This window comes from Fundulus heteroclitus, chromosome 23 (assembly GCF_011125445.2).
Source record: "Fundulus heteroclitus isolate FHET01 chromosome 23, MU-UCD_Fhet_4.1, whole genome shotgun sequence".
Lineage (NCBI taxonomy): Eukaryota > Metazoa > Chordata > Actinopteri > Cyprinodontiformes > Fundulidae > Fundulus > Fundulus heteroclitus.
In genome coordinates this window covers 33,829,408-33,854,349 of record NC_046383.1, presented here as the reverse complement: position 1 = coordinate 33,854,349, position 24,942 = coordinate 33,829,408, and the positions used below count along the sequence as shown (strand labels likewise).

Genomic DNA, 24,942 nt, shown 5'->3' with positions numbered 1-24,942 from the left:
AGCGGTGTTTGCGTTCGAGGGGATCTTAATATTTACAATGATTTACGTCATAGCCATAGAATCTGTTGCAAAAAGAGACGATGAATGGATGACACAACTTTCAAATACTTTATACAATCACTTATCACAATAAATACTGCAAAAGTATAGATTTTTTTTATAAGGCCATATCGATTATCTCTGATCTCTACCACCTCGGTTACTGCTTCAGATTCAGATCTGACATTCACCACAGCATCAGGATACTCAGCTACAGCGCTTTTGTCTGGATGGCTGGAAGGTTAGCCGTCAGAACTTTATGATTCTAATATGTTGCCGTGGAGACGACCAGAAACAAAACAGCCTCTGACTCGTCTATAGCTGTTGGCCAGGGTTAGACAAATTAATCACATGTAATTACACTATGTGGGATACTTGGTGGTCAGAGACCAGGATGTTAGTTAGATACAAGAATTACAAGCAACATTTAACAGTAAATCTTATTCAAAAATGTCCCCATTCTTTAAGTCAGTTATTCATATGAAATGTACCCATGTCTGGTTTATTTTCTTCTCCGTTAGTTTGACTCAATAATATGATCATTGGTTTGAATCAGAAAGCTGGAAATGGAAAAGAAGAATAAAATAAAAAGTCTGGGAAATTTGGCCAAATAGTGGAGAGGAAACTCTCAAATAAACTGGGTGTTCCTGAAAGAATAGTTCAGTGGAAAGCACAAAGGTTCCCAGTGAAAAAGAAAAGCAAAGAATTTTGCTTCTTACCCATTTTTTCCCTCAGCCTATGATGTCATCATATTAGTTCCGCTCCCATGATGACATCATGACAGCATAGTAGTCACATTGTGATGTCATCGGTTCTGTAGAACTCCTTTAAAAACCCAACAGAGGAAGTTCTGTGTCAGTTTTGATCAAGTCCACTTAGCGTGCACATCTCAGTGAATTACACTGAGCGATCAAAACTACTTCCAGCGGCTTTCAACCTTGAACTTGCAAGTAGAGTAGAACGAATTTTCACTTCTTTCGAAGCACAATGGCTGATTGCGATATGACTACAAAGACAGAGGGAATCACCGTCACTCCACCCACCACTAAGACTGACAAGAGGTTCATCGGCGATTATCAATTTGCTCACCATCTCTACCAGACATCTCAGGCCGAGAACATGGAACTTAAGAAAAACGCAGCGGCAATGAGTCTTCGCCTGGCCGAGCTCCAGGCTGAAATAGAAAAACTCAGACAGCAGCGGCCGACCCAAAGCAGAGCCGGCGAGGGAAACAAGTATCTGCGTAAGTATGAGGAATGTATGAGAAAAAGAGTTACAGAGATCGTGTTAGAGAGGCGCAGTCTCAAGGAAAAGGCCAAACGTATGGGGCAAACCAGTTCCGAAGCCACACAACTGGAGCAGGAGAAGAATTATGCAGAGAAGAAATCCCTGGAGGAGATAAAAAGTAACATGGGAAAAGACGCCTGGAAGTTGAAACAAGAAAAGGCAAATCTGCGAATGGAGGAAGCAGCCTTTTCGGAAAAGAAAGGGACAGAGGCAGGTGAAATCACACTGATGGATAAGAAAGAGTTTCAGGAGGAAAAGAAAGCACTACTTGAGGGTTTTCTTTTTAAAGCACTGAAGGAGGAGAGGCAGACCTTGGAAGCTCGGACAGAGGAGATTGAGAAGCAGAAAAAGGAGATTGATCAGGCAAAAGAGAAACTAGAGGCAGAGAAACAGGAGCTGCTTCAAGAAAAAAGCAAATTGGAGGCAGAGAAACAGCAACTGGAGGCTGCAAGGCAACTTTTTGGACAGCAGACTAGGGACCTGTACGAGGAAAAGATCAAACTGCTGCAAGAAAAAGACGAGATGGAAGAAACTAAAAATGAAGTCAAACGAGCCATCGAAAAACTGAGAGAAGAGAAGAAGAAACTTGAGGAGGACCGTAAAGAAATGGGGATCAATGAGCAGGAAATGAAGCGACTGGAAGTAAAGCTGAAAGACGTGGAGAATGAGAAAAGAATGGTAGAATACGCCAAGAAAAATGCAGAGCAGGAGGTGATGGACATCAAAAAGGTTCTGGATGAGGAGAGGAACACCTTAGAGGCAGAAAAGAAACAGCTAGAGCAAAACAAGGTAAAAGTTGACGAGGAGAGTAAAAAACTCGAGGTGGAAAGGAGAACCCTGGAAGCTCGGGTTGGGCGATTGGAGAAAGAACAGAAAGACTTGGAGGAAGATAAGAAAATGCTCCAGACGGAGAAAACTGGTCTTGAAAAAGAAAAGGAGGAGTTTACTAAAGAGCGCCTGAAGATGGACAGCGAGAAGAGAAAGATTATGGAAGAACAATGCAGCGAGAGCAAGAGGTTGGATGAAATAAAACGGCAAATTCAAGAAGACAGTGAAAAACTTGACATGGAGAGGAAAAATCAAGCGGTTCAGGAGGCAAGTGGTAAAAAAAACAAAATATGGAAAAAACTAAAGAAACCTGCAGATAAACAGACGGCTGTTAAAGAAGAACTTAAAGAAAAGGTGAAGAAAAGTACAGAGAAAAAAAGGAAAGGCTTTTGGAGCTGGTTTTGAATTTAGTTAAAAAAAACAGCCTTCTGCTTCCTGCACCTCATTGTTCCTTCACCGCTCCGTCACCTTCTTCCCCCCTTTTCTGTTGTTCCTATAAACAGAAAAAAAGGACTTTTAATTTTTAAATCTACATTATTGACCATATTGTGGAACAAAGGTTCACCCTATCTGTATAATCTGTATAATTTGAATGTCCTTATATCAAAACACACAAAAATCCTTTTATGTTGATTTGTGGAACAAAAGTCGTAGGGCAGCACAGTTGGTAGCCATATTGCCTTTCAGCAAGAAGCTCCTAGGTTCTAATCCTGGCCTGGGGTCTTTTTGCATGTTCTCCCTTTGCATGCGTGGGTTCTCTCCAGGTACTCCGGCTTCCCCCCACAGTCCACAAAAACATGACTGTTAGGTTAATTGGCCTCTCTAAATTGTCCTTTGGTGCATATGTGTAAATATGTATAATTGGCTATAGAAAATGAATGGATGGGTGAACTGTTCCATTAAATAAGTAGTAAAAACCAAGAGAGACTTAAAATTTTAAACATTCTTTTACTAATTCTCAAAAAAAAAAATCATGAAAGGGGCGGAGCTCTCCATCGACCACTACCTGGTGGTGAGTTGGCTCCGATGGCGGGGGAGGAAGCCGGTCCGACCGGGCAGGCCCAAACGCACTGTGAGGGTTTGCTGGGAACGTCTGGCAGAGTCCCCTGTGAGACGGAGCTTTAACTCCCACCTCCGGGAGAACTTTAAACACGTCCCGAGGGAGGCGGGGGACATTGAGTCTGAATGGACCATGTTCTACGCCTCTATTGTTGAGGCGGCTAGTCGGAGCTGTGGCCGCAAGGTTGTCGGTGCATGTCGCGGCGGCAACCCTGTGACCCGCTGGTGGACACCAGCGGTGAGGGAAGCCGTCAAGCTGAAGAAGGAGTCCTACCGGGCTTTTTTGGCCTGTGGGACTCCGGAAGCAGCTGATGTGTACCGGCAGTCGAAGCGGCAGGCGGCTCGGCTGGTCGTCGAGGCAAAAACTCGGGCGTGGGAAGAGTTCGGAGAGGTCATGGAGAAAGACTTCCGTACGGCTTCAAAGCGATTCTGGTCCACTATCCGGCATCTCAGGAGGGGGAAGCAGTGCGGTACCAACACTGTTTACAGTGGGGGTGGTGTGCTGCTGACCTCGACTTGGGACATCGTGTTTCAGTGGGCGGAATACTTCGAAGACCTCCTTAATCCCACCAACACGTCTTCCATTGCGGAAGCAGAGCCTGAGGACTCTGGGTCGGGTTCTCCCATCTCTGGTGCTGAGGTTGCCGAGGTTGTTAAAAAGCTCCTCGGTGGCAAGGCCCCGGGGGTGGATGAGATTCACCCTGAGTACCTTAAGGCTCTGGATGCTGTGGGGTGTGTTTCAACCACAGTGGGACCTTGTTTTCTCTGACCTATGAATTTATGTTTTCTAAATAAATAAATAACTTAGAATTTTCAAAATAAATCAGCTAAAAATAAATAAACAGGTAAGTAATGCAGCCTCAAAGGGGGCACGGTGTCCCGTGTTCTGTTTTGGGCCGGTCCCAAGCCCGGATAAATGCAGAGGGTTGCATTAGGATGGGCATCCGCAGTAAAAATTTGACCAAATTTACCATGCGAGTCAATAATACAATCTCCAAACCGGATTGGTTGTGCTGGGTTAACAATGACCGCCACCGGCGCTTGGGACCGACAGGATACCGGTAGAAATTGGGGCACTGTTGCTCAGCAAAGAACAAGAGGAAGAATCAGAACGAGCTTTCTCGCAAAGTTGTACTTGATACGTACGAGGAGTTTGCTTTGATAAGGTGCTGCACACAGACAAACATAATGTTGACATAAGTAAATGTATAAGAATAACAGAATAAATAAGAATAGATCATATTGTGAGTTTTTGTCACTCCTGTGATACTCTGGTTGAGCTCAGACATCTTTTTAGCCTTTCTTGCTAACACACTGACATTCTTTTCTTCCCGTATGGAAAGAGCTGAGTAAAACAGGAAAATCCCAGAGATGCAGCTACGTGCTCGGCTGGTTTTTGTCGAACCCCAGGGAGGCGCACGGACGGGCACGCCTCGGCCCAGAGTGCCGAGGTAAGCGGCTATTTGACAGTGGACCTTCAGGGAGATAGAAGAGCTGTTGCTGTCCGGAGGGAGGGGGGAGAAACGAAGGGAGGGGAATGACAGAGCTGCTGGAGGGGAGGCGATGAAGGTCTGTATTACATACAGCCAGGAGGAGCAGGGGAGTTTAACGACTCAGTGGAACAGCTACACAATATCTGTCAAATTTACCTCACTTTGTGAGGCTGAGAGGTGTTCCAGCGAAGTTTCTGCTGGATATCACCGTATCGGTTTCCGTTTTCATGTCTTTCCGCAGTCCTTTGCCCTCCGAAAAAATGGAAAAAAGTCAATTTATAAAAAGAAATAACTCGAAAGCTTCTTAAAAAGTGCCCTTGTTTGGGAATACAGTGGACAAACGGTAACCTTACACCCTTCAAGCTTCCTTTTGAAGGAAGGAGTGAAGTCAATACATTGAAGCATAAAAAGTTCAGTAAGAAAACCAGAATGGCCGATGCAGTGTTGTTAAAAGCTTTTTACTTTAGTAGAGCTGAATTATCACATTTATTGTTGTCATTCTGAGCACCCACCTCAGTATTATATAAGAATGATGTGTGAAAGACATAAATGTTCTGTTTCCTTGAAGCTGTTAGACCAATGTGTGCACAGATCATGGAAAAAAAAAAGCTTTGTATATTCTTAAATGGTATATCCCTAGCTGGAGAGGCGATACACTGGCTTGCGTACCATGTTTAAACTGACAATAGACAAAACATAATACCAAAAGGTTATACTATAGTGCCTGTGAAGAAGTCCTCCTCCAGGAGCTTGTTTTACCCCCTTCTTGCTGCTCTGACATTAACAAAATGCCAGAATGTGGGTGGTCTTGTCGGGTCTTGGTGAGATCTTTGGGTTGTATTAAAAATGGATGCTGGTCATTTTTCCCTTTTGTACCTCAGGTGGATTTACCTAATTTAAAAAGAAAAGAAAAAACTGATTTAAAGTAATTTATAAAATCTGCTAACAGTCTACTGAAAATATACTGTGACTGCAATATTTTTTATCTGTCAGCTGGAGTACACTTACATTTTCTCTAGTTTGATGAGGGGTCAATATCTGTCATATTGCATTTTATCTGTCAAACATTGTGGGGATCAGAGCAACAATCAATAGAAAAACTGTAACGTTGAAGCACTCAGAAAAGAAACTGTAGTTGTGTTTAACCATACATGAGATTTAAAATGTTGGATTACCTTCATAATTCATCAAAAAAGCTAACTATCAACACATAACAACAAATCATACTGCCCTGGATCAATTGGAAACATATTAAGTTCCTTGTTGCTCATTTTAGATGTTCTGTAAAAACAGCGTACTTATAGACCCTGGCAAGGGCACAGCAATGCGTCTTGGGTCCAAAATTGGCTCAGCTGTCAAAATGTGTGTTTTAAAATGGAGCAAAACCTCACTCAACATGTCCCACATCATACCAACAGTAGCAATTTTATGACACAATTTGCAGCTCCATTCAGCAGGAAAGCCTTTCTGAGTAATATTCCATCAGCTGTATCCGTCCGTGAGGGTCATCCAGGTCCCTCCGTTGTCAAGCGCACGCGGCCAAGATCTGCCAGCAGTTTGAACCGTTTGCCCATGAAACTTTGGGAAATGAAGTTCATTTTGTTCAGAATGACGACAAAATATTTCCTGGGGGGTAAAAACTCTTCCACAAAGAATTGATTGCGATCAACTTCAGTTAAAAGTAATCTCTTTGCTAGTCCTACACTGGAACTGCTTCGCTCAGAAAAAGTAAAAGCACAATTTAATTAATACTGTAAAGTTCTTTCAGCACTAAAGCATGTGCCTAGAGTACACAAAGATTTACAATTACTTGAGCCATGCAGTCCTGTATGCACACAAGTTGCTGCCCTTGTATTTAGAAAGCACCGGACTGGTCCAAGGTCGGAAAGGGATCCGTGTGTGTGTGTGTGTGTGTGGCACCTCCACACACACACCGCTGTCGCCCACCTGTGCCCTGAATATTAATGCAAAACTTAGTGCTGACTCGAAAACATTCCTTTTGTTGATATTAATGATGCTTTTTTTCAATGGTGTCTTTTTAAGGTTGCTGCGCTCTGTGGAGTGAAAAGAGCACCGGAAATTCATTGTAAGCATCTGGGAAACAGACGGGTGGAATAAACGTATAGTGCATAATAAGTTTCCATACCTTCACTCTCTCATGTTTTCTCCCTCATCAAAGTATTTCTATGGGAGTTGATCTGAAAGACCAACACAAAGCAGTGCATAATGTTGAAAGGGAAGGAAATCATGATTTTTTTTTTAAAAAATTGGTCTTACATTCAAAGCATCTGAAAACTGTGTTGTGCCTTTGTAAGCTACACATTTTGCTGCAATCACCTGTTTCAATCAACTCGGTGGACATATAAGCTCTGGTGCTATGAGCTCATAGCTAAATGTAGCGTGGCTACGTACCAATTCTCATGAAGGTCCCATTGACTCTGCGCCATAGCAAGCACAAATTGAGCGGCACAAAAATACAAAATACAGACCAAGCCGCTCCACCTAGGCCCTCAGGTAATACGTTTGTAACAAAGAGTAGCTGGTCTCCCTGGATTTGTAAAGAGTAATAGAGAGTATAGTCACACCTGCCATGCTTGGTCCATTTTAAACAGAGCAGAACCTAAAAGCATAAGCTGTTTGTAGCTTCCACAAGCCACGGTTCAATTACATGTCAACAATTAGCCCTTGGTGTTGCTAACGCTACTAACGCCGACGCTGGTCCAAAATCTGATATATCACTTCTTAAAACCTGTGCTGAATGAGCAGCCCTTGACATCCAAAATTATATTACAGCTGTAATAATGGCAACAAATGTACACAACAGCAATGCAGCACAGAGGACTGTATACAAAGTCTACATGTCGTTTCCTAATGTAGGGAGCAGGTTAAGACTTTTCATTTTACTATTGATGTGAGGCTGAAATAAGTTTTGACTTTCCAAGATTGAAGATTTTCTTTGAAAAGCCTCTGCTAATGTAATATAAATTTGGACCATGATAATAGATCAAAGATTGCAATTGAAATTCATTTACAAATTCTTCTGCATTTCTTTTCAAACTGAAATGTTCTAAATATGCTTAAACATCAGGTTATCTGAGCTCAAATGTGGGCGATTCGTTTATGTGTCTGCTCAGGAGATTTCTTTTCATTCAACAACAATATTATTATCTACATTCGCTTGCTTGAAAAATCCAGTCTTGTGTTTTGAGAAATCTTTGTATTCTCATGATAGAAAAGGATAAAACGAAATAATGAAAGAAATGAAATTTCAGCAATGAGGAAAGAGGCTTTTAACGGGTACATAAAATAAACGTATGTTAAGAGATGGGGCCACCCCTGTCTAATAGACATGCCAGCTGATCGGTACCTCTGTCTATTTGCTGTTTAAGGTCATTGTGCGACTTTTACTGCAGAAGAGTTTATAGGTTCGTAAACTCTGCCCCACTGTACAAAACCCAAACACACACTGCTCTGGCTCACAAATTGCTCCATCTTTATGGAGCAATCTATTGCTCTGTCCAATACTGAGACTCTTACTCCTCTCATCTCTGTGAGGAATGGGGTCGAGAAGTTAACTTCACATGGGTGGAAGTGTGAAAGAGGTCAGTCAAATCGCCTTGTTACTAGAATACACTACTTCAACACCCATTTCTTGATTCCTTGCTTCGGTGTGGCTGCAAGAGAAGGAAAAATCTCTGAATTTAGTGTTTTGTCTAAAGAGCTACACTTTTTTTTTTAGACAATGCTGACATTTACTGTATTTTTTTCTACTCTAATTCTACATTTGTTGCTTCCATCTAAATGCCACATCTACAATTAATCTTATATAAAAAGGTGTTTGTTCAGAAGTTAAAACAGACAAATTATGAATAAGGTAAATACCAGGTATATTTACCAACATCAACACTCTTACTTTCTCTGTCCAATCCACACGGTTTAGTAATTTCAGCTGTCTTGCCCATAACAACTTTCATTGATGCCAACAAGGTCAGTTATTTCTGTTTTAAGTTGAAATTGTTGAAACGTGGAAGCCACAAACAATATGTTGGGGTAAACATGGAGGAAGGAAAACAAGACTTGATGAATACAGAAGGAAGAAGAATTAAAAAGTAAAAATTTATACATTTATGCAGTTCACAAAGACAACAAGTGTCCTCTTATCCAAGGTAGGTGGGTTGCATGGTAGGCTAGCATCTATCGCCAGTGGTCATTGGGTGAGCGGCAGGCAACACTCTGGACAGGTTGACCATCCATCACAGGGCCCTGCAGACACAGGAGCAATTTAGAAAGACCAATTAATCTTCCGTGCACGTTTTTAGGCCTATATCATTGTAGTTATTTTAAACAAAAACCAGATGGGGGGAAAATGAGTAAGAAATCGAAGTTCAGGGTTTACGCACAGCACAGCACAGCACAGGTACAGAAGAGCAATGCATCTGTCGAACACACACCTGTTTTTCCTCCTAGTTTAAGTCAAAATAAAAATGGCTTTTAAGAGGTAAACTCTAAAAGTCCTGCCTTGGTTGAAAAAAAGAGACCAAGCCAGTTGTTGGACAAAGTTAGTTAAGGCTCCTGCAAGGCTTCCTTTGCTTACAAGAAAGACAAATTTGCCTGTCTGGAAAATTCTCCAATGAATAAAAGGACATCTTGAGTGTCTGTGTGGAAACTTAAGGTCCACCACCCATTCATTTTAATAAGGTAATGCTTATTAAGCTAAAAAGCTACATTTTTCAAGCCACAATGCAGCTTTGCAGCAGAGCTGTGGTATTTATGAAACTGACTGAAGAATGGCTTTACCAGCAGATAACCTGCTTGTATAACGAGCTCATGTTAGTTTAATCTGTCTGTGTTTCTGTATGAAGAGACTTGCAGACTGGCATTATCCTTCTCTTCAAAAAGCACTTTAAAGCTCCGGCGGTCATTGGCTGAGAGGCGGGGTGCACCTTCCACAGGTTCCCAGTCCATCACAGGGCAACACAGAGACCCACAGGACAAAACAACCAGGCACACACTCAGACCTAACAACAATCTTTGGAGTCTAATTAACCCAGCAGTCATGTGTTTGGACTGCACAAACTTGCACAAGGAAGAACATGCAAACTCCAAAAGGATGCCGGGCTAGGATGGAGCCCCAGGACCTTCTTGCAGCAAGGCAACAGTGCAAACAACTGTGCCACTGTGCAGCAGAGCACAAATGATGTACTGTATTTTTAGATAACTCCAAAGAATGGAAAGGAAAAGGTTACATGTCTGCAGTGCCATTGAATGTAAATCCAGTGCAATATCTAAAACGAGTGTACGAAACCTGAAGGTTATTAAAACAAAAGCTTCAGCAGGATGGAGGGCTTCAGTATTGCCTTGATGTTTGCTGCAAATGTTGATCTGAGACACAAGTTTTCTCCAGGTTCCCCTCAGATTAACAGATGCTGTAGCTGTTGCTTGGCAGGTGATGTTTATGCTTGAGAACGAATAGTTTTAAGAACAAGGTGTTGTACTATTAAAAAAAAAAAAAATGAATTTTTATAGCTGAAATGAATCTCACCCATTACAAAGTCATCGGCGGCTTCTCTTTTTAGGACACGCAAGCTGTTTTCTGTCGTTTTGCCATTCTAAATGCAATTTGTGTCTTGTTGATTTGTTGCAGCAATTTCCCCTATAGCACTTAAACACAGCACAAGATGCATGGTCAGTGAGTGGTTTCATCCTGGGAGTCGCTGTGTGTCTTTGCGTGTTTTGTGGAAAGCCATTAAGCCACTCCAAAACAAGAAGAACTGGAACAGGCCCGGGGCTCTCGCTCTTTGTTTCAAACTTTGCTCTCTCCCGTTGGTTCTCTTCTCTCGTCCATGTTTTATGTGCTCTCCATCTCCTTCTGTATCTCTCCCCCCCCCCCCACCCCCCACCAGTCACTCATCTATCCATCAGCTCCCTGCATCAATTTACCCCCACCATCCCACCATCCCATCCATCCTTTAAGCTATTTCCAGAAGAGTGACACAAGACAAAAATGTCTTGCTGAGTTCATGTATTTTTAGCGCAAACCCACAGAAATGAATTGCAGTGCTGTGATGGTCCTTAAGAGAAGCCTTTAATTTAGTCTGACACTGTTTCAACTAGAAGGCTCAAAAACTGAAAGGCTCTGTCTGAGGTTGTTGCGATAACCGGGAATTTGTAACGTTGTATCCACAGGCGACTGCAATGATTCCTGCCATTTTTCATGATTTGGAATGAATGGATCTTATGCATAGCAATGCTCAGTATAGACTAGTTGTTAAAAGATGGTTTCTATTTTACGAAGCGAGGTTGATTGAACATATAATTAGTATTAGATCCCTTACCTGAAGAATTTTATGTAGCAGTCACTCAAGAAATCCTCAGAGCTGTGAAAGGCATACAGAATGTTCCCCTTTAGGGCGAATTGAGAACTTTGCCTTTTTATTACACCTCCTGCTCCATCCTATCCTTCTGGTGGAAAAAGACAGTAAGATACTTAAATATAGTTGTACAAGCAGTATTTATCTCAATGTTGCAAGCATTTTCATTCATGTTGCCATTTGTGCAACAGCACCAATGTTTTTTTTTTTTGTTGGGATATCCCTCTTTGGGATTGTCTCACTAACGCTCAGCTTTACCCGCCTGATCGGGCTGATTGATGAAGCCGGTAGCCTCCGGCAAAGAAACGTCACATGGTCGCGCGGGAAAGAAGGAAAACAGCAGTGTTTAATGTCGAATGATGTAGCACTGTCTCTTATTGATGTGAAAAGGTTCAGTTTGAGCTGTCTTAGTTGCAAAAATCAGCCAAACTCTCTAAATAGCTGTCAGCTTTCCATCGCTCTGAGGATTTTCTTTGCCTTCCCACAAACCTGTCGCTATATGATCTCCTTCCACTATGGGTCAGAGTTCTATTAGAAAATATGCCTACACAGAACCTCACTTTAAAACCTGTGAATCCTCCCTTTAAGGGTTTACTTTGGACATGACGTAACACACCTTGTTGGAGCTACTCTATCTCAGACTTAAGATTTGATTTTGCCCGGAGTGATGCACAGAAGTGGATAGTCGTGTGATTTATGGCTTTCGGCTCCCCAAAAGGCTTTATTCTCAGCGCAGGATGTCCCCAGGCACGGAGGTTTCCGCTGGCATCTTCTCGTTTGTGCAGACCTCCACAGCTTGTCAGCTTGCTGTTCCACCAACGTCCTACATCTGCCTTTCAATCTAGAGACGCCTATCCTAAAGACCCTTCTCTGAGGACTCAAAGGACTGAGACTTAGCAGGATTCCTGTGTGGTAAATCCAACCCACCAATCATCTTCCATGCTCTGTGTCCCTCTTTTCAAAGCGATGCCTGCGATTTTCCATTTTTGAAACTTCTAAAATGGTTTCACACAAACGTCGACAAAGAGCTCTACCATCCAGTCCATTAAAGACGTTAGTGTCCAGCCGCCTGATCACATTGCTTTTAAGTGCTGCGGCACAGATGATCATTCAGGAAAAGCCAGATTAGCTCACTTTTAAAAATCAATTGTTCTCGTCTGGGCTGATTCCAACACATGACTTGTTTGAATTTGGTCTTTGTATAGGATTACCGTGGTCACTTATTTGGATGCACCATCACACACGGCCTAAGCTGCCAATTTCCATCGCCGGATGACAGCTGATCTAGTGGTGCTCAGGACCTTCAGATAGGATTATGTCACGAAGCTTGACAAAGAATGTTTTATTTATCAGATGGGGGGTTTTTAGCTGTCAAAATAAAACTGCAAATATAGCATTTCGTTTTTTAATGACTTACCCCGTGGCTTACAGCCACACCGATTGACCGTACTAACTGCACAGTTTTTCCAAAAGTCAGGACCGATTATTTCAAACTTAAAAAAAGATGCGTGTCAACACCTCTGCCCGGCCCTTAACACTCGTACCCCGATGATGACAGTTTGAAAACGGTAGACGGAGGAATGCGCTCCTGTTTAATTAGTCAGGGATGTAATACTGTCCCCTGTTCATTTTCTGACCCCACTTTTGGCATGGTAAAGGTATTTGGTGTCTATCTAGAGGTAAGGCATGGACAAGTAAACACCTTATTTATTAAGATGTGTTTTTTTTTTAAATATCAGCTCTTAACTCCAAAAAATATGCATGGAAATGTGTGATGTTACTACTGTGGCAGTGGGTAGAGTTTGAAACAAATCCAAGCAAGACAGGGATGCTAGCATGATACAGCAAATTGCACATTAGCACACAATTGAAAACTTTATAGAGTCTCATTTCCTGGATATCAGATCATCATCCATGTATTTTGTTTGAGCTCTTTGTCTTTTCTATTTTTCACAGACACAATCATAGCACAGTTTAATTTCCTTTGCTGGGACAATGGGTTCCACCCCAGAACCACAACAAGTTGATGCTCAGATTCTTGTGCATCAAGCTGTGGTTAGGAGCGACCATCTCATTGAAACATGGCTCCATGGTCTTCTCAATCAAGCCCCAGTATTTGTCGTGTTGAGAGGGACAATATGCCTGAACTCCAGGGTTATTCTACTACAGCAGAAAAAGAGCTGAGAAATATGATACCCTGGAAAGGTGATGAGCATTTTTATCCGAGTCCCTGGAGTCAATAAAGTACGAAGCGGTTTCTAACTGTGACGTGGAAGAAACATTCTACATAGTATTTCATTTCTTCCTTTACAAAAAAAATTGACAAAGACTCCTGGATAGGTGTCGAAACGTTTTCAGAAAAACTGAGGGAAGGTCCGGTTGTTACAGATTTAAGCCTGTTTTGATTCTCTTAGGTTTGGGCTGTGAATAGGCTGTTATATCACATAATTATGATTTGATTAAGTAATGAAATAGTAGCTCTTGCTGTACGTTTAAATTCCTGTGATGCTGGAAGGTGAACATCCACCCCACTCTTAAGTATTTTGCAGAACATAACAGGCTTTCTTTTGCGCTTTGTTCTTAGTTTATCCCAGTTTTCCCTGTCCCTGCTGGAAAAGCACCCTGACAGCATGATGCTACCACCACCATGTTTGACCTTGGGATGGTGTGTTCAGGATAATGTGCAAGGTTAGCTTTTCTCCACACATACTGTTTTACACATAGGCCAAAGTTAAACTTTTTTTTCTTTTTTTTTACCACTTTTTAAGGCAGTGGATTGCAAGAGTATAAGATTACAAATGGCTGATTAAATGTGCTCCCCTCAACACTCAGATTTCTGTTTGCAGGTCTGCCTTACTTTGTGTTCGAGTTATGAAATAAAATCCCCCAAAATGCATGACAGTCTGTGTTGCTGTGACAAAATGTGAAATTTGAGGTGTGTTGGAAAAAAAAATTGCCATTCAGTTCGCTTCAGCATTGAATAAATATACCTTTCCATTTATACTCAGTCGACAAATTATCAGTGAGTCGCCATGAATAAAGGAGTTTAAACAGATGGTCAGCCAGCGATTCCTCGCACATCTTGTATGTTCTGCTCTAACTTTAACTTTATTCAGCTCTTACACAACCGCCAGCAGCCGTCCAAAGTGCAGACGCTACTGGCTTTTGGGGCCGTCAGATTAAATCATGTGCCTTGGCTTTACACTTGATGTTTTATTCACTAAAGGTGTTTTTGGCTGTCAGGTAAAAGCAGGCAGGAGAGGCGTGCGCACACATCTACGTGCCTACACTTAAAACCACAAAGGTAGACGAGATGTTGTTTTTCCCATACCAAATTATTAGTGCCAACACAAACAGAGTACACCCTGCTCTTTCACTTTAAAAGTCATTCAAAATGCAAGCAGAGAGTGGACTCTTCTGCCTCCTTCCTTTGGGAAAAAGTGGGAAAGTTGAGTACTTCAGGTTGACAGAGGTAAACATGCACAGGGTCAGAATGCAGTGGAGGTAAATGAAAATCAAACGTTTAATGTACAATATAAGTTATTTTTTATCTACATTCCTATGTTTATGGCAAAGAGTTAGGTGTGTAATACAGCCAGCTCATGAGACAAGCTGATATAAAATATCATGTTTGAAAAAAAGGAGTTACTGTTCAGTATTTTCGAGTTGAGGTTTATATAATTTTAAATAGATTTTCAACTAGATGATCTAATACAGTTCAGACTCATTGAAAAACTGAATTACATAACTCTGACTTGACATAGTCAAGCCTCCTGAGCCAGGTTTGGCCAAGCCAAGGTGCACTGATCACACAAAATCAAGCCTAGCTTTATCTCTTATCTTGGATTTCTAAATTCTGCTTTTGTGAAACATCCCTCAGTATTAAATCCTTTCTCAGACTATCGGTTCATACAAACACAAACACAACAACCTGTCATATTGATGCCAGTGGTCATAATTGTTTCCTGTTTGATTAAGCCCCCCCCCCCCTACATCCTCCTTCATCCTATGTTGGATGTACAATGGGTATCAACTAGCTTCCTGATGACGCAGGCTGTAAACTGGTCTCTTTACAGCTGAAATAATCAGGAAGATAGTGGATACCTCAGTAAAGTGTGGAACAATCTTCAGATGTGGGGGACATTGGCACACGGTTCACTATAAAGGTAGTGATCTAAAGCCATAAATTGAACAAAAAGGTTTTAATGAAATAACTGTCAAACTTGAGCGAATGCACAACTGCCTTAAAGAATAACACTGTTGAAGGTTGCCGCAAGTGCTGACTTTTTATATTGACAAATAAACCCATCTAACATGAGAATTTATATCAGTCAATGGATAATTTGAAGTGTTATGATTATTTTTGTGTACTGAGGAAATGTGGTTGTAATACATAAATTAATATTATCTATCATGAAAAAAATTATTTTGTCATTTTAGTTTGATTAGGAGTCATAATGTCATGTTTAATAAAAGTCAGCTAGTCTATAACAGGAATAGAACCAAGACATAAGAAAAAGGGTGTAATACCAAGTCTCCACAAAATCATTAAATTAGGTCAGGTGAGAGATCTGAGCATGTTTATGACCATCTACATACACTTAACTACAAAGAAGAATACAGGCAGTTTTTGCAAGTTGTAAGGTGGTTGATATGATTTTTTTTAAATAGCAATTTACAGAAATGAAAGGACAAAGCGAGGGTACGGAGTGGCACCAGTGGTTGATCCGCATCAGGGGGACATTCAGCCTTGGTGGTTTTACCTGCTCAGGAACAGCAAGAATGGTTGACTCTAAGCTTCACCTGTGAAACTTCACACCTTCCCTGTTAACAAACACACCCAAGACGTGTTGAATATTTTAGGTCATCAAAGCCACACTTGTTAAGATGCATCGCTTCTTTTCTTTTCCCGAGGCTAATTGACTTGGCAGCCCTCGGCTTAAAGGTTTGAAGAGTGTGGATGGGTGTTTCTGTCATGCAGATGCTTACGCAACTGAAGTGTGCACTTAGATGTTGCCTTCAGGCTGCAGTTTGGCATCCAAGCATCACAGTTGCTGAGCGCATCTGTATGTATATAAGAGCTTGATGTATTCATTCTGAGTTGAGTCCGGTCACACCTTTAATTTTCAAGCCTTTTTGTTTTTTAATTTGTACTTAATTTACAATTGCTTACATATCCCCATTTACTATAATAGTGTATATGACATTGCAAGGCATTGTGGGAGTTTTAGTGTGCTTGAATTGGCACCTTGGAGACTTGCTCAAAGGCACTGGCTGTGAATCAGTGTGAAACGTGGGCACATCAAGTTCCTTCACTCATGTGTTAAATTTCTGCGTGTTCGTGTGAGCAAGAGAGCTCCTTTGCTTCTTGACCCGATTTGCCTTGAGATGCTAAATTGGCTGCCTGCTCTAATGCAGCGCAGATTATTTTCACATGATTGTAGTGGCGTGCAGACCCTCGCTTATACGCTAATTAGCATTGCAAATCTCTGAGCTTGTTTGAGAACATCGGCTCGGCTTTATGTTTTCAATTGAACGCGCCGCGTTCCCTGACCTCGCTCACTGGTGTCCGATTCAAAAGAGTGGGTTTGTTCTGATAATCGGATCATTTAGCTGTTTTAATTTAAAACCTCCCAATGATTTAATTCAACTCCTCTCTTTTCCTGACTTTTATCCCTGGCGCCCTCCTTTCCCCTGCTTCCCTCGCTTTTCTCTCACACGTTCCGAAGCGTATTTATATAATCAATTCATTTAGCTGGTTTTTATTTTCAACAGCATTTGGAGGTTCTTCTTTGTCTTTCGCTCTATATGGATGTTTCCACTGTTTTTTTTCCCCTCTAATGACTCACAGCTTTGTGTTTGTTGTCTGTTTCTCTATTTCTGTCCTCTGCCTATTTTCTCTGCATCTTTCGCATTCCTCTTGGTCTTGGTGTCTCTTTGTCTCACTAAATAACCCACTAAAAGCTCTAAATCTTTGTGGCAGTCTGTTTAGCTTTGATAGCGCCTAATTACGCACATTACATACGTAACAGTCATGTGGAAAAGTTTCCCTGAAGATGTCACATGAATGTTTGCAGCCTTTCTGGGCAATCAAGGATGCTTTGTGATGTTAGAGCTACGCCATACAGCATGCAACAGGGGAAGGCAGCATGTATGCCTTGCACAAATATTCACGCCCCCTGTGGTTCTTCTATATCTCGTAACATTACAATAACAAAGTTCAATTTTATTGGTAGTTTAAAAAAACATACAATGTATGACGGAATTGTGAAATAGAAGTAAAGTCATACATATGTAAAGAATGCAGCAATACAAATCTGAAATGTGTGCAGTGCATTTGTATTCACCCCAGGTCTCCCGTTTCAACTGTGCAATTGCAGCTGCAAGTCTTTAAAGGTGTTACTACCAACTTTACAGATCTAGAGGCTGACAATTTTACACATTTATTTTCTCAAGAGAATCTCATTGAGCTCAAGTTTTGTATGACTGGACGGAGAGCATCCTTGAACACACATTTTCAAGCCACAGATTCTCAACTGGCTGCATGTTTAGGGTTGTTGGCCTGCTGGAAGGTGAGCCTCTGCTCCAGTCTCAAGTCTTTTAGGTATGTGTCGTCTTGATTTTAAAGCCTGAAAGTGACATTTTGGCTACATCTGATATCTCAACAATTCTTCCACTTGAGCAGTCTCTGTACCTCGTTCAGACTCACCATTAGCCTCTTAGTTGCATTCCTGATTAATATTCTCCGTTCCTGACCTGTCAGCTAACATTGATGGTGACATCCTGTTTGGTTTGCCGTTGTGTCATACTCCTTCTAATTTCGAATGATGGATTAATCAGAGCTCTTTGAGATGTTCAAAGCCTTGATATGTTGTTGTATTGCCTAACCCTGCTTCAAATGTCTCCACAAACATCTCCCTCACCTGTCTGCTGAGTTCCTTGATTCTCTGGTGTTTGTTCACTTATGTTCTTAAACCTATGGGCCTTCAGAACATCTTATTTATACTGAGATTAGAAATTAGCTACTACTGAGATGACTTCCAGAGCCAATTACTAGCACTTTATTTGTGGTATAAGAGTGAAGTAAATTAATATTTTTTTTTACGCCACATGACTTTTATTCTTAAAAAAGTAAAATCAAGTATCCTTTTATGTCCACTTCTCAATTAACGTGATGTCGCCTGTAAATCGATCCTGGAGGCTTATCAGTAACTGACTTATTGGTGATCGCAATTTGTCCCAAAGCGAAACACCCCTTACCCACAGAAGCATTAAAGGGTAAGGATTGACGCTAGTTCTGCTGGGTTTTATGTGTTTAGGACATGTGTATGTTGCAATTTCTGGTTGCCCAAGTTGAGTCTCTATGTCAGCTATGATCAGTTAAAAGAAAAGAAAATGCAGAATTTCACTGTAAATTCTTGCCATGGATAGCTTGATGGTAAAAAAAAAACGTATGTGAAATATGTACTGTAGTCTAGCCTAACTATTTTAAGTTACTAATATATATTTTAAATTGGGTATAAGTTGCATATTTAAACTTGGGCTTTAATGTCAATTTATCCGTGATTACCTTGTTGTTTTGTTGTTTTCCAGTCTTCTCTGCTTTAACGTTGCCATATAAGGCAGAAATGTCTCAATAAACCCTATCAGCTTCTCTGTCACTGCCATTAACAGCATCTTTGTTGACAGGGGTTAGCCCGGTCTGGGATGCGCTTCTGCGTGGACCCTTTTGAATTTAGCAACAGAAGGCAGTATGCTTCAAATACATAAAAAAAAGTTTTCTTGTTTAAAAAATGTGAAACAAAAGTTTTTTCATCGGTCTAAATTTATTTAGTATAAAGTGAGTGAATCCATTACTGCACTAGATAGGGGGACTGCAAATTCTTTGGAGTGTACATAAAGTAGATATAATTCCATTTGCAGCTTGGCTTTGGATTGTTTGTCTAAGAGGAACAACATTGCAAAAAGCACAACTTTGCCAGTATCTTAATCTCACCAATTTGTCGAAGCAGCTCAGACTGCCAAGTAGGAGAAATCGCGTCCAATCTGGGATGAAGTATTCAGCTCCTAATGTTGTCTGGTGGAGCTCAGACAGATGATGTGCACTGGCTCGTCTTCAAGCTTTCTAGTACCATCCCTCTTACCGCTTCCTCTTTTGGGCTTTCCATATTTCAGCAAAGAGCTGCACGCACTCCTGAACGCATTGCCGGGTCATAGTAGTGACGTGCATGCTGAGATCAAGCAAGTAGACGAGGTCTGGGTCACACATGGCCCTGAGTGCTAAAAACAAACACCCACAAACACTCTGCCTGCCTACCTATGGCAAAGAAAAAAAAATGCAAAGAGAAGCTCCACAGGCACTTCTGCTGTGTCATACGCACACTCGTACACCTATCGTCTGCATCCATTAGTCGTGCTTTGCTGAACTGACCTGACGTAGCCCAGACCTACTTTGTTGTTTTCTCCGCGTCCACGTGTGTGCTTCCCAAGTAGAGCATGTCTGAAGGTATAAGGCACTTGCGTGTGCACAGAACAGCCTCTCCCGGTAAGATTATTGTCTGTTTCGATAAAGAACACACCGTACCTGAGGGGGAAGCATCACTCTGTGCACGTGTGGACGTGTGCGCGCGCGTGTGTTGCTAGTGGGGACAGATATCTGAAAGCTGAGACACTCGCTGAAGGGGGAAAGCTTTTCTTAACCTCTGTTAAAGCTCACCTTGTGACTGAAGATGCTTCCCTCTGAGCAGGCTGACAAAAACATGTTAAACTGAGGCGAGAGCACGAAGAGCGACAGCTGATCAAAGAACGTCAGCGGGTTTGAGAAAGCTTGTGCCACAGGTGAACAGGTTGCCGTTTGCTTCCAGGTTGCCGGTGTGTGAACGCATTCAGAATAACTGCAGGTACTGAGAGGCTCCTTACAATGAGATATTGTTTCTTTGATTATGCAAGCCTTGGGAGTTTTGTGCAAGAAAAATGCAGAAAAACAAAAGTTCATCGTTCCAGTTAACAGGCATCGCCTTCCATTTTCAGACGTTACATTTCAACACATAATGCTGAGTAAAGATGGGTTGTCTTGATTTTACAACATTATGGGAATTTGAATTACTTTATTTTGCTCTGTTCCAAATTAATAATTCACACCACAGCTCTAAGTTCTGTACATCATCAAAGTTATGGCCAACATGTTCCATCTCCAGCTGCTGTAAAGACAGAATGTGGTGACTGTAGAGGACTTTGGAGACCAGTGAAGTCATTGCCATGTTGGGAAAAAAGAACAAACTGAAAGGATTTGAGCTTTGTGATGTGGTGCATTATCGTTGTGGAAGACGCCATTAGATCATGGGTACACTGTGGTCTTACATGGTTAATAACAATGATCAAGTAGGCTGTGGTCTTTAAATGGTCACTTGGTACTAATGGCCAATTAAAAACTCAGAAATGTGTGGTTGTGACATGAAAAGGGTATTAAAAACATTGGCTAGTATTACTTTACTTTGTATTGTTCATACAATCATCTAAAGACATAAAGGTATTGCTGACTTTGTAAGTATAATAAATCTCACTTTTAGTGAATTCTAGATTTTAAGAGCCCCAGTCTTCAATAAACACTACCAACCATTCTCTAGCCCTATTTACTGGTAGCTCTGTACACACAGGAATATTGTGAATCATACTTTACATTTGCTCTTTTTTTCAGAGTGAGAGTTAATGCAGCACCGCCCTGTAACCCCTCTCATCTCCAATGATCATAGTCTAGCTGATTGGATTATTAATGGTATGGATTGGTTCATAGTTGTGGTCTGAATACAGTATTGATCCTGGCATAACTTCAGTAGGGATAGCATCGATCAACTAATAACCATCACTGTTCCCACGGGTGCAGTGCATGGATTGTGCATTCGCTGGAAAGAGACACTGTGCTGCGTTGTGGCCACCAGACAAACAAGTAAAGTGACCAAAAAACAAGTATGCTGTGCCGGCATCCCTTCCCCCTTGTTCTTACAATGGTTCGGTCCATCATACCAGCAGCTAACACCAACAGACACAGCAATGCCATCTGAGGAGCAGAGGAGCTGTGTGCATAAAGCACACATAATTGACCCCCAATTAGTAGCTACTTAAAGTAAAACATTTTATTTACTACCACTTTTCAATAGAATGAAACGCATTAACGTTTAGAATAAGACGTGTTGTACTAAAGGGGCGACGGTGGCTCAATAGCTTAGGAGGTCGTCCTGTAATGAGCGGGTTGTCGGCTCAATCCAACCATCTGAGTCGTTGTGTCCTTGGGCGAGACACTTCACCTGCATCTCCTTCTAGTGGTGGTCAGAGGGTCTAGTGGCGTCCAATGACACCCTTGCTTCTGTTAGTTTGCCCCAGGCTACAAACATATATCACCAACATCAGGGTGTGCATGAATGGGTGAATAACTGTAAAGCGCTTTGGGGTCGTCAGACTTGGTTATACAAGTACGGTTCATTTACTTCAGCTAAATCTTGTGACGGAATGTCGCGTAATCCCAGGTAAATCAAAACTAACTATATACAGATTTTGAGCTCTCACGTTGATAGTAAAAAAAATATTACTATATGTCAACCAATTACTATATTTTCAAAAACAAAAAGTCTTCAAGATGACTTTATAACTGGAGGGAGGAGCTGAGCATTACACTGTATGGTGTGTGAGAGAGCTGAGACTGAAAGGAGAGAAAGGGGACAGCAGAGCAAGTAACAGCAGGCAAAGAGCGAAAAAACAGCAAAAGCGCACTAATTGCTTTAGTGCGCTTTTGTACACTAACTTTGGACTTCATGAATATTTTTCCCCTTTTTACAGTATGCCTTCATCTCTTAACACTTTCAAGCTACAGCCTTTTAGAATAGCGAACTGAAGAGTGAGTAGTTTTAGGGAAAAAAAACCTAAAGACTACTTTTAATGTTCCAGAGGATTAACTTTCATTTGCGGTCTTACATACTTACATAAAAAAAAAAAAAAATGTAAAAAAAAAAAAAAAGCCTTTCACTATTGTATTTTCTTTATATTTTAAATAAAGTGCAACTTAAATCATAGAGAAATGACACTGTGTAAAAAATATATTTCAACTGAGTCACTGGCAGCCTTCATTATGATCTGAATTAAATCCTGTTAGACACATACCTGCTTTAAAGGGGACATATCACACCTTTTAATTCCTTCTTTTTCACATTGAAATCAAGCAGTTCTAGTCTATGTAAAGTGGAGCTGCAATGCTTTGGTCTGAATTCCTTGTTATTGTTGCCCCACAGCACCTCCTTAACTCCTGTTCTGAGGTGCATCTGACAGCAACTAATTTTGGTGCTGTCTCTTTAAATCTAAAGCCATCTGAGCCACTTCATACCTCACCCCCCACCCCCCTCCAGGTCCCAGAGTGTTCCATTCTACCCTAGTCGGCCATTTTTGTAGTATGCTGTGGGACTGTGTAATGAACTTCCCATCTCCTGGGCAGACTCCAAGTACACAACAAAATGTATTTAAGAGCAAATAAATTGATTTTATATAATATATCCTTCTTAATTCAGGTAAAAAGGAACATGCATGCTTCTTCTCTCCTCCCTTGTAAGTAACCTGCAGTGTGTGTGTGTGTGTGTTCTTTATTAGCCAACTATGTCAGTAAAAATAGAAACACTGGCATCTGATTATTTTTTTAGTGCAGTTTAATGCAGTAAGCAGAAACACCCTGTACTGTGAAAATCCCCGGCAATGTTGTCGGTGCTAAAGGATCTGGAGCTCTCGCAGGTAAGAGGCTTTGGTACAAACTGCGAGCGCTGATTTGTCTGTTACTGACGAGCCTCCAAGACTGACTGACAGATGACCCCCCCTGCTATCAGCCACACCTGCTCTTTGTGCAGCAGAGACGGCCACTGCCGCACTGGACTCACCAGCCACAGACGGCGCTGTGTTCCAGCCGCAGCACCACAAGCTCAAAGGTCTCAAATTCCATAGTCAGTTATGACTGAAGGAGGCCTACCTATATTTGTATTTATTTACAGCTTTAGAGCTTTATAATGTTTTAAAGTACGGAGGACCGAAACTGACAGAAGTAAAAATAAAAGCAGAACTGTATATGGACAAATAAATAAACCAATACATTTCAAATTGACCAAGTTATTTAAGTTAGAAATAATTATGTATAATGACATGTCTATTTGAAATAGACCATTTATTCACTTTATCGCTATGTTTTATGATATAATCGACCTTCACTTTTTTCCCCTATTTACAACACATTATTCAATTAAGCATCTGAATTCACCCTTGAATTTTCTTCCCTTGTTTTTTTTCCTCACAAGCCTTTTTGTTTCCAAGTGTTCTTTTTATGGTTTTCTGTCTTCTTTTTTTCTTTTGCATTTCAGAGGGTGGTCCTCTGCTAGTTTCTGTCAGTCAGTTTCTGTCCTCCGCAGCAGATCATAGAGCAGTGACATCTATTTAATGGTCACAGAAATCAATGAGACTCAAACTCTGATGAGGTTCCACCTGTAAATGGCTTGTATAGCACTTTAACTAGTCTTTATGACTAGTGGGTGAAGTGTCTTGCCCAAGGACACAATAACGGAGACAGTCAGAGCAGGGGATTGAACCGGCAACCCACCAATTGCAGGACGAACGCCCTAAGCTCTGCGCTACCGTCGCACCTGTACAGTTTACAAAAGTATATTTGACTATAAATTTGGAGAACCGTCCCATTAAAAAAAAAACTGCATCTTGAGAAATAGGTTTGCCCCCCCACCCAACACACACACACACACACACACACACACACACACACACACACACACCCAACATGAAAAAGAACAAAAACAAGAAACAAACAAAAAAGAAATCAGTGGAATGGAGTTTCTGCCCTTGCCCAACACTGATCCTCACCTGATGTAATGGGTCATTAAAAGGCCCCTACAGTGCTTGATGGTGTGCTGGGGAAGTAATGTAATCATTTGAATCGGGGGTACTGGAGCAGGAAGTCATCGTAAACGTACAGGACTGCGGGGCCCTCAGGAGCAGGGATGGTAGCTATTGGCCTTTCTTTACACACTCATTGGCTCGGTGCCCTAGGGTGGAAAATTAAAGCTGCTACATTTGAAGCAAGGCTGTATACTTCCACGATGCCCTCAGATGTTCATTAAATGTTGCCATTTTCACATCTTATCACCCTATTGATGTGGCCAGAGAGTGGTGTACTCATTAACTAAAGCAGGTAAGGCCATGTAAGAATCTTCCTAGAGCTGCCAGAGCATTGGTAGTTAGTAATTTCGAAAAGGTTCAGTTTGGCATGACCATATAATGTCTTTATAGCCTAAAACAGTAGGTAAGTTTTTCTTGACAGAAGAGCACACCTTACAACGAAGGTAAAAAAAAAAAAGTAAAATCCCTTTAACAACTTGCTTTCAAGATGTTCTGCTAAAAAGCATTCCATCATCTACAGCAGATCCTCTAGGTCCTGAAGCAGTAAAGATTTTTTCCTTACTAAAATCATTTTAAAAAACTTTATTCACATTAACTTTTGTGGTCATTGGCCGATATTAAAATATGTTTTCTGATCTAAAACATTTAGGTGTTTTAGATCAGAGCCAAACCAAGGGAAACTGTATGGAGCAGATACTGTTTCACATCGCTGTATGTTGGGTGTTTAGTGGCGAATATTTTGAATCTGAAAACGGTGATAAAAGTTTGGGCAGATTGTATTCCTTCCGTCAGTGTACTGATTACTTCTTAGTATTCTCCTTAAAGCTGGAACTTAGTTAAAACACCAGAGGGAGAAAGACAGGAAGAGGTGTATTTATTAAGAGGGTAAAAACAGCCGAAAGTAAAAGCAGGGCAGCGAGACGCATGAT

At 41.3% G+C, this 24,942-nt stretch overlaps 2 protein-coding genes across 4 annotated transcripts in view; both read left to right on the top strand.

Moving 5' to 3' along the window:
- The window catches only part of il1rapl2 (interleukin 1 receptor accessory protein-like 2), a 536,417-nt gene that overhangs the window by 186,567 nt on the left and 324,908 nt on the right, over positions 1-24,942 (top strand). The window lies entirely within an intron of this gene.
- On the top strand, positions 901-6,775 carry LOC110367342 (trichohyalin-like). 3 transcript variants are annotated; one of them, XR_004927793.1, is made up of 3 exons: positions 901-2,508; positions 4,557-4,664; positions 6,750-6,775. XR_004927793.1 is itself a non-coding variant. In XM_036127088.1 (2 exons), the coding sequence occupies exons 1-2, from the start codon at positions 1,027-1,029 to the stop codon at positions 4,560-4,562; spliced, it is 1,488 nt and encodes a 495-aa protein (XP_035982981.1). In that variant the 5' UTR covers positions 901-1,026; the 3' UTR covers positions 4,563-4,730. The 3 variants fall into 3 exon arrangements, 2 of the variants coding, with proteins under 2 accessions (XP_035982981.1, XP_035982980.1); XM_036127088.1 differs by lacking the exon at positions 6,750-6,775 and having other exon boundaries at positions 4,557-4,730; XM_036127087.1 differs by lacking the exons at positions 4,557-4,664; positions 6,750-6,775 and having other exon boundaries at positions 901-1,719; positions 1,762-3,171.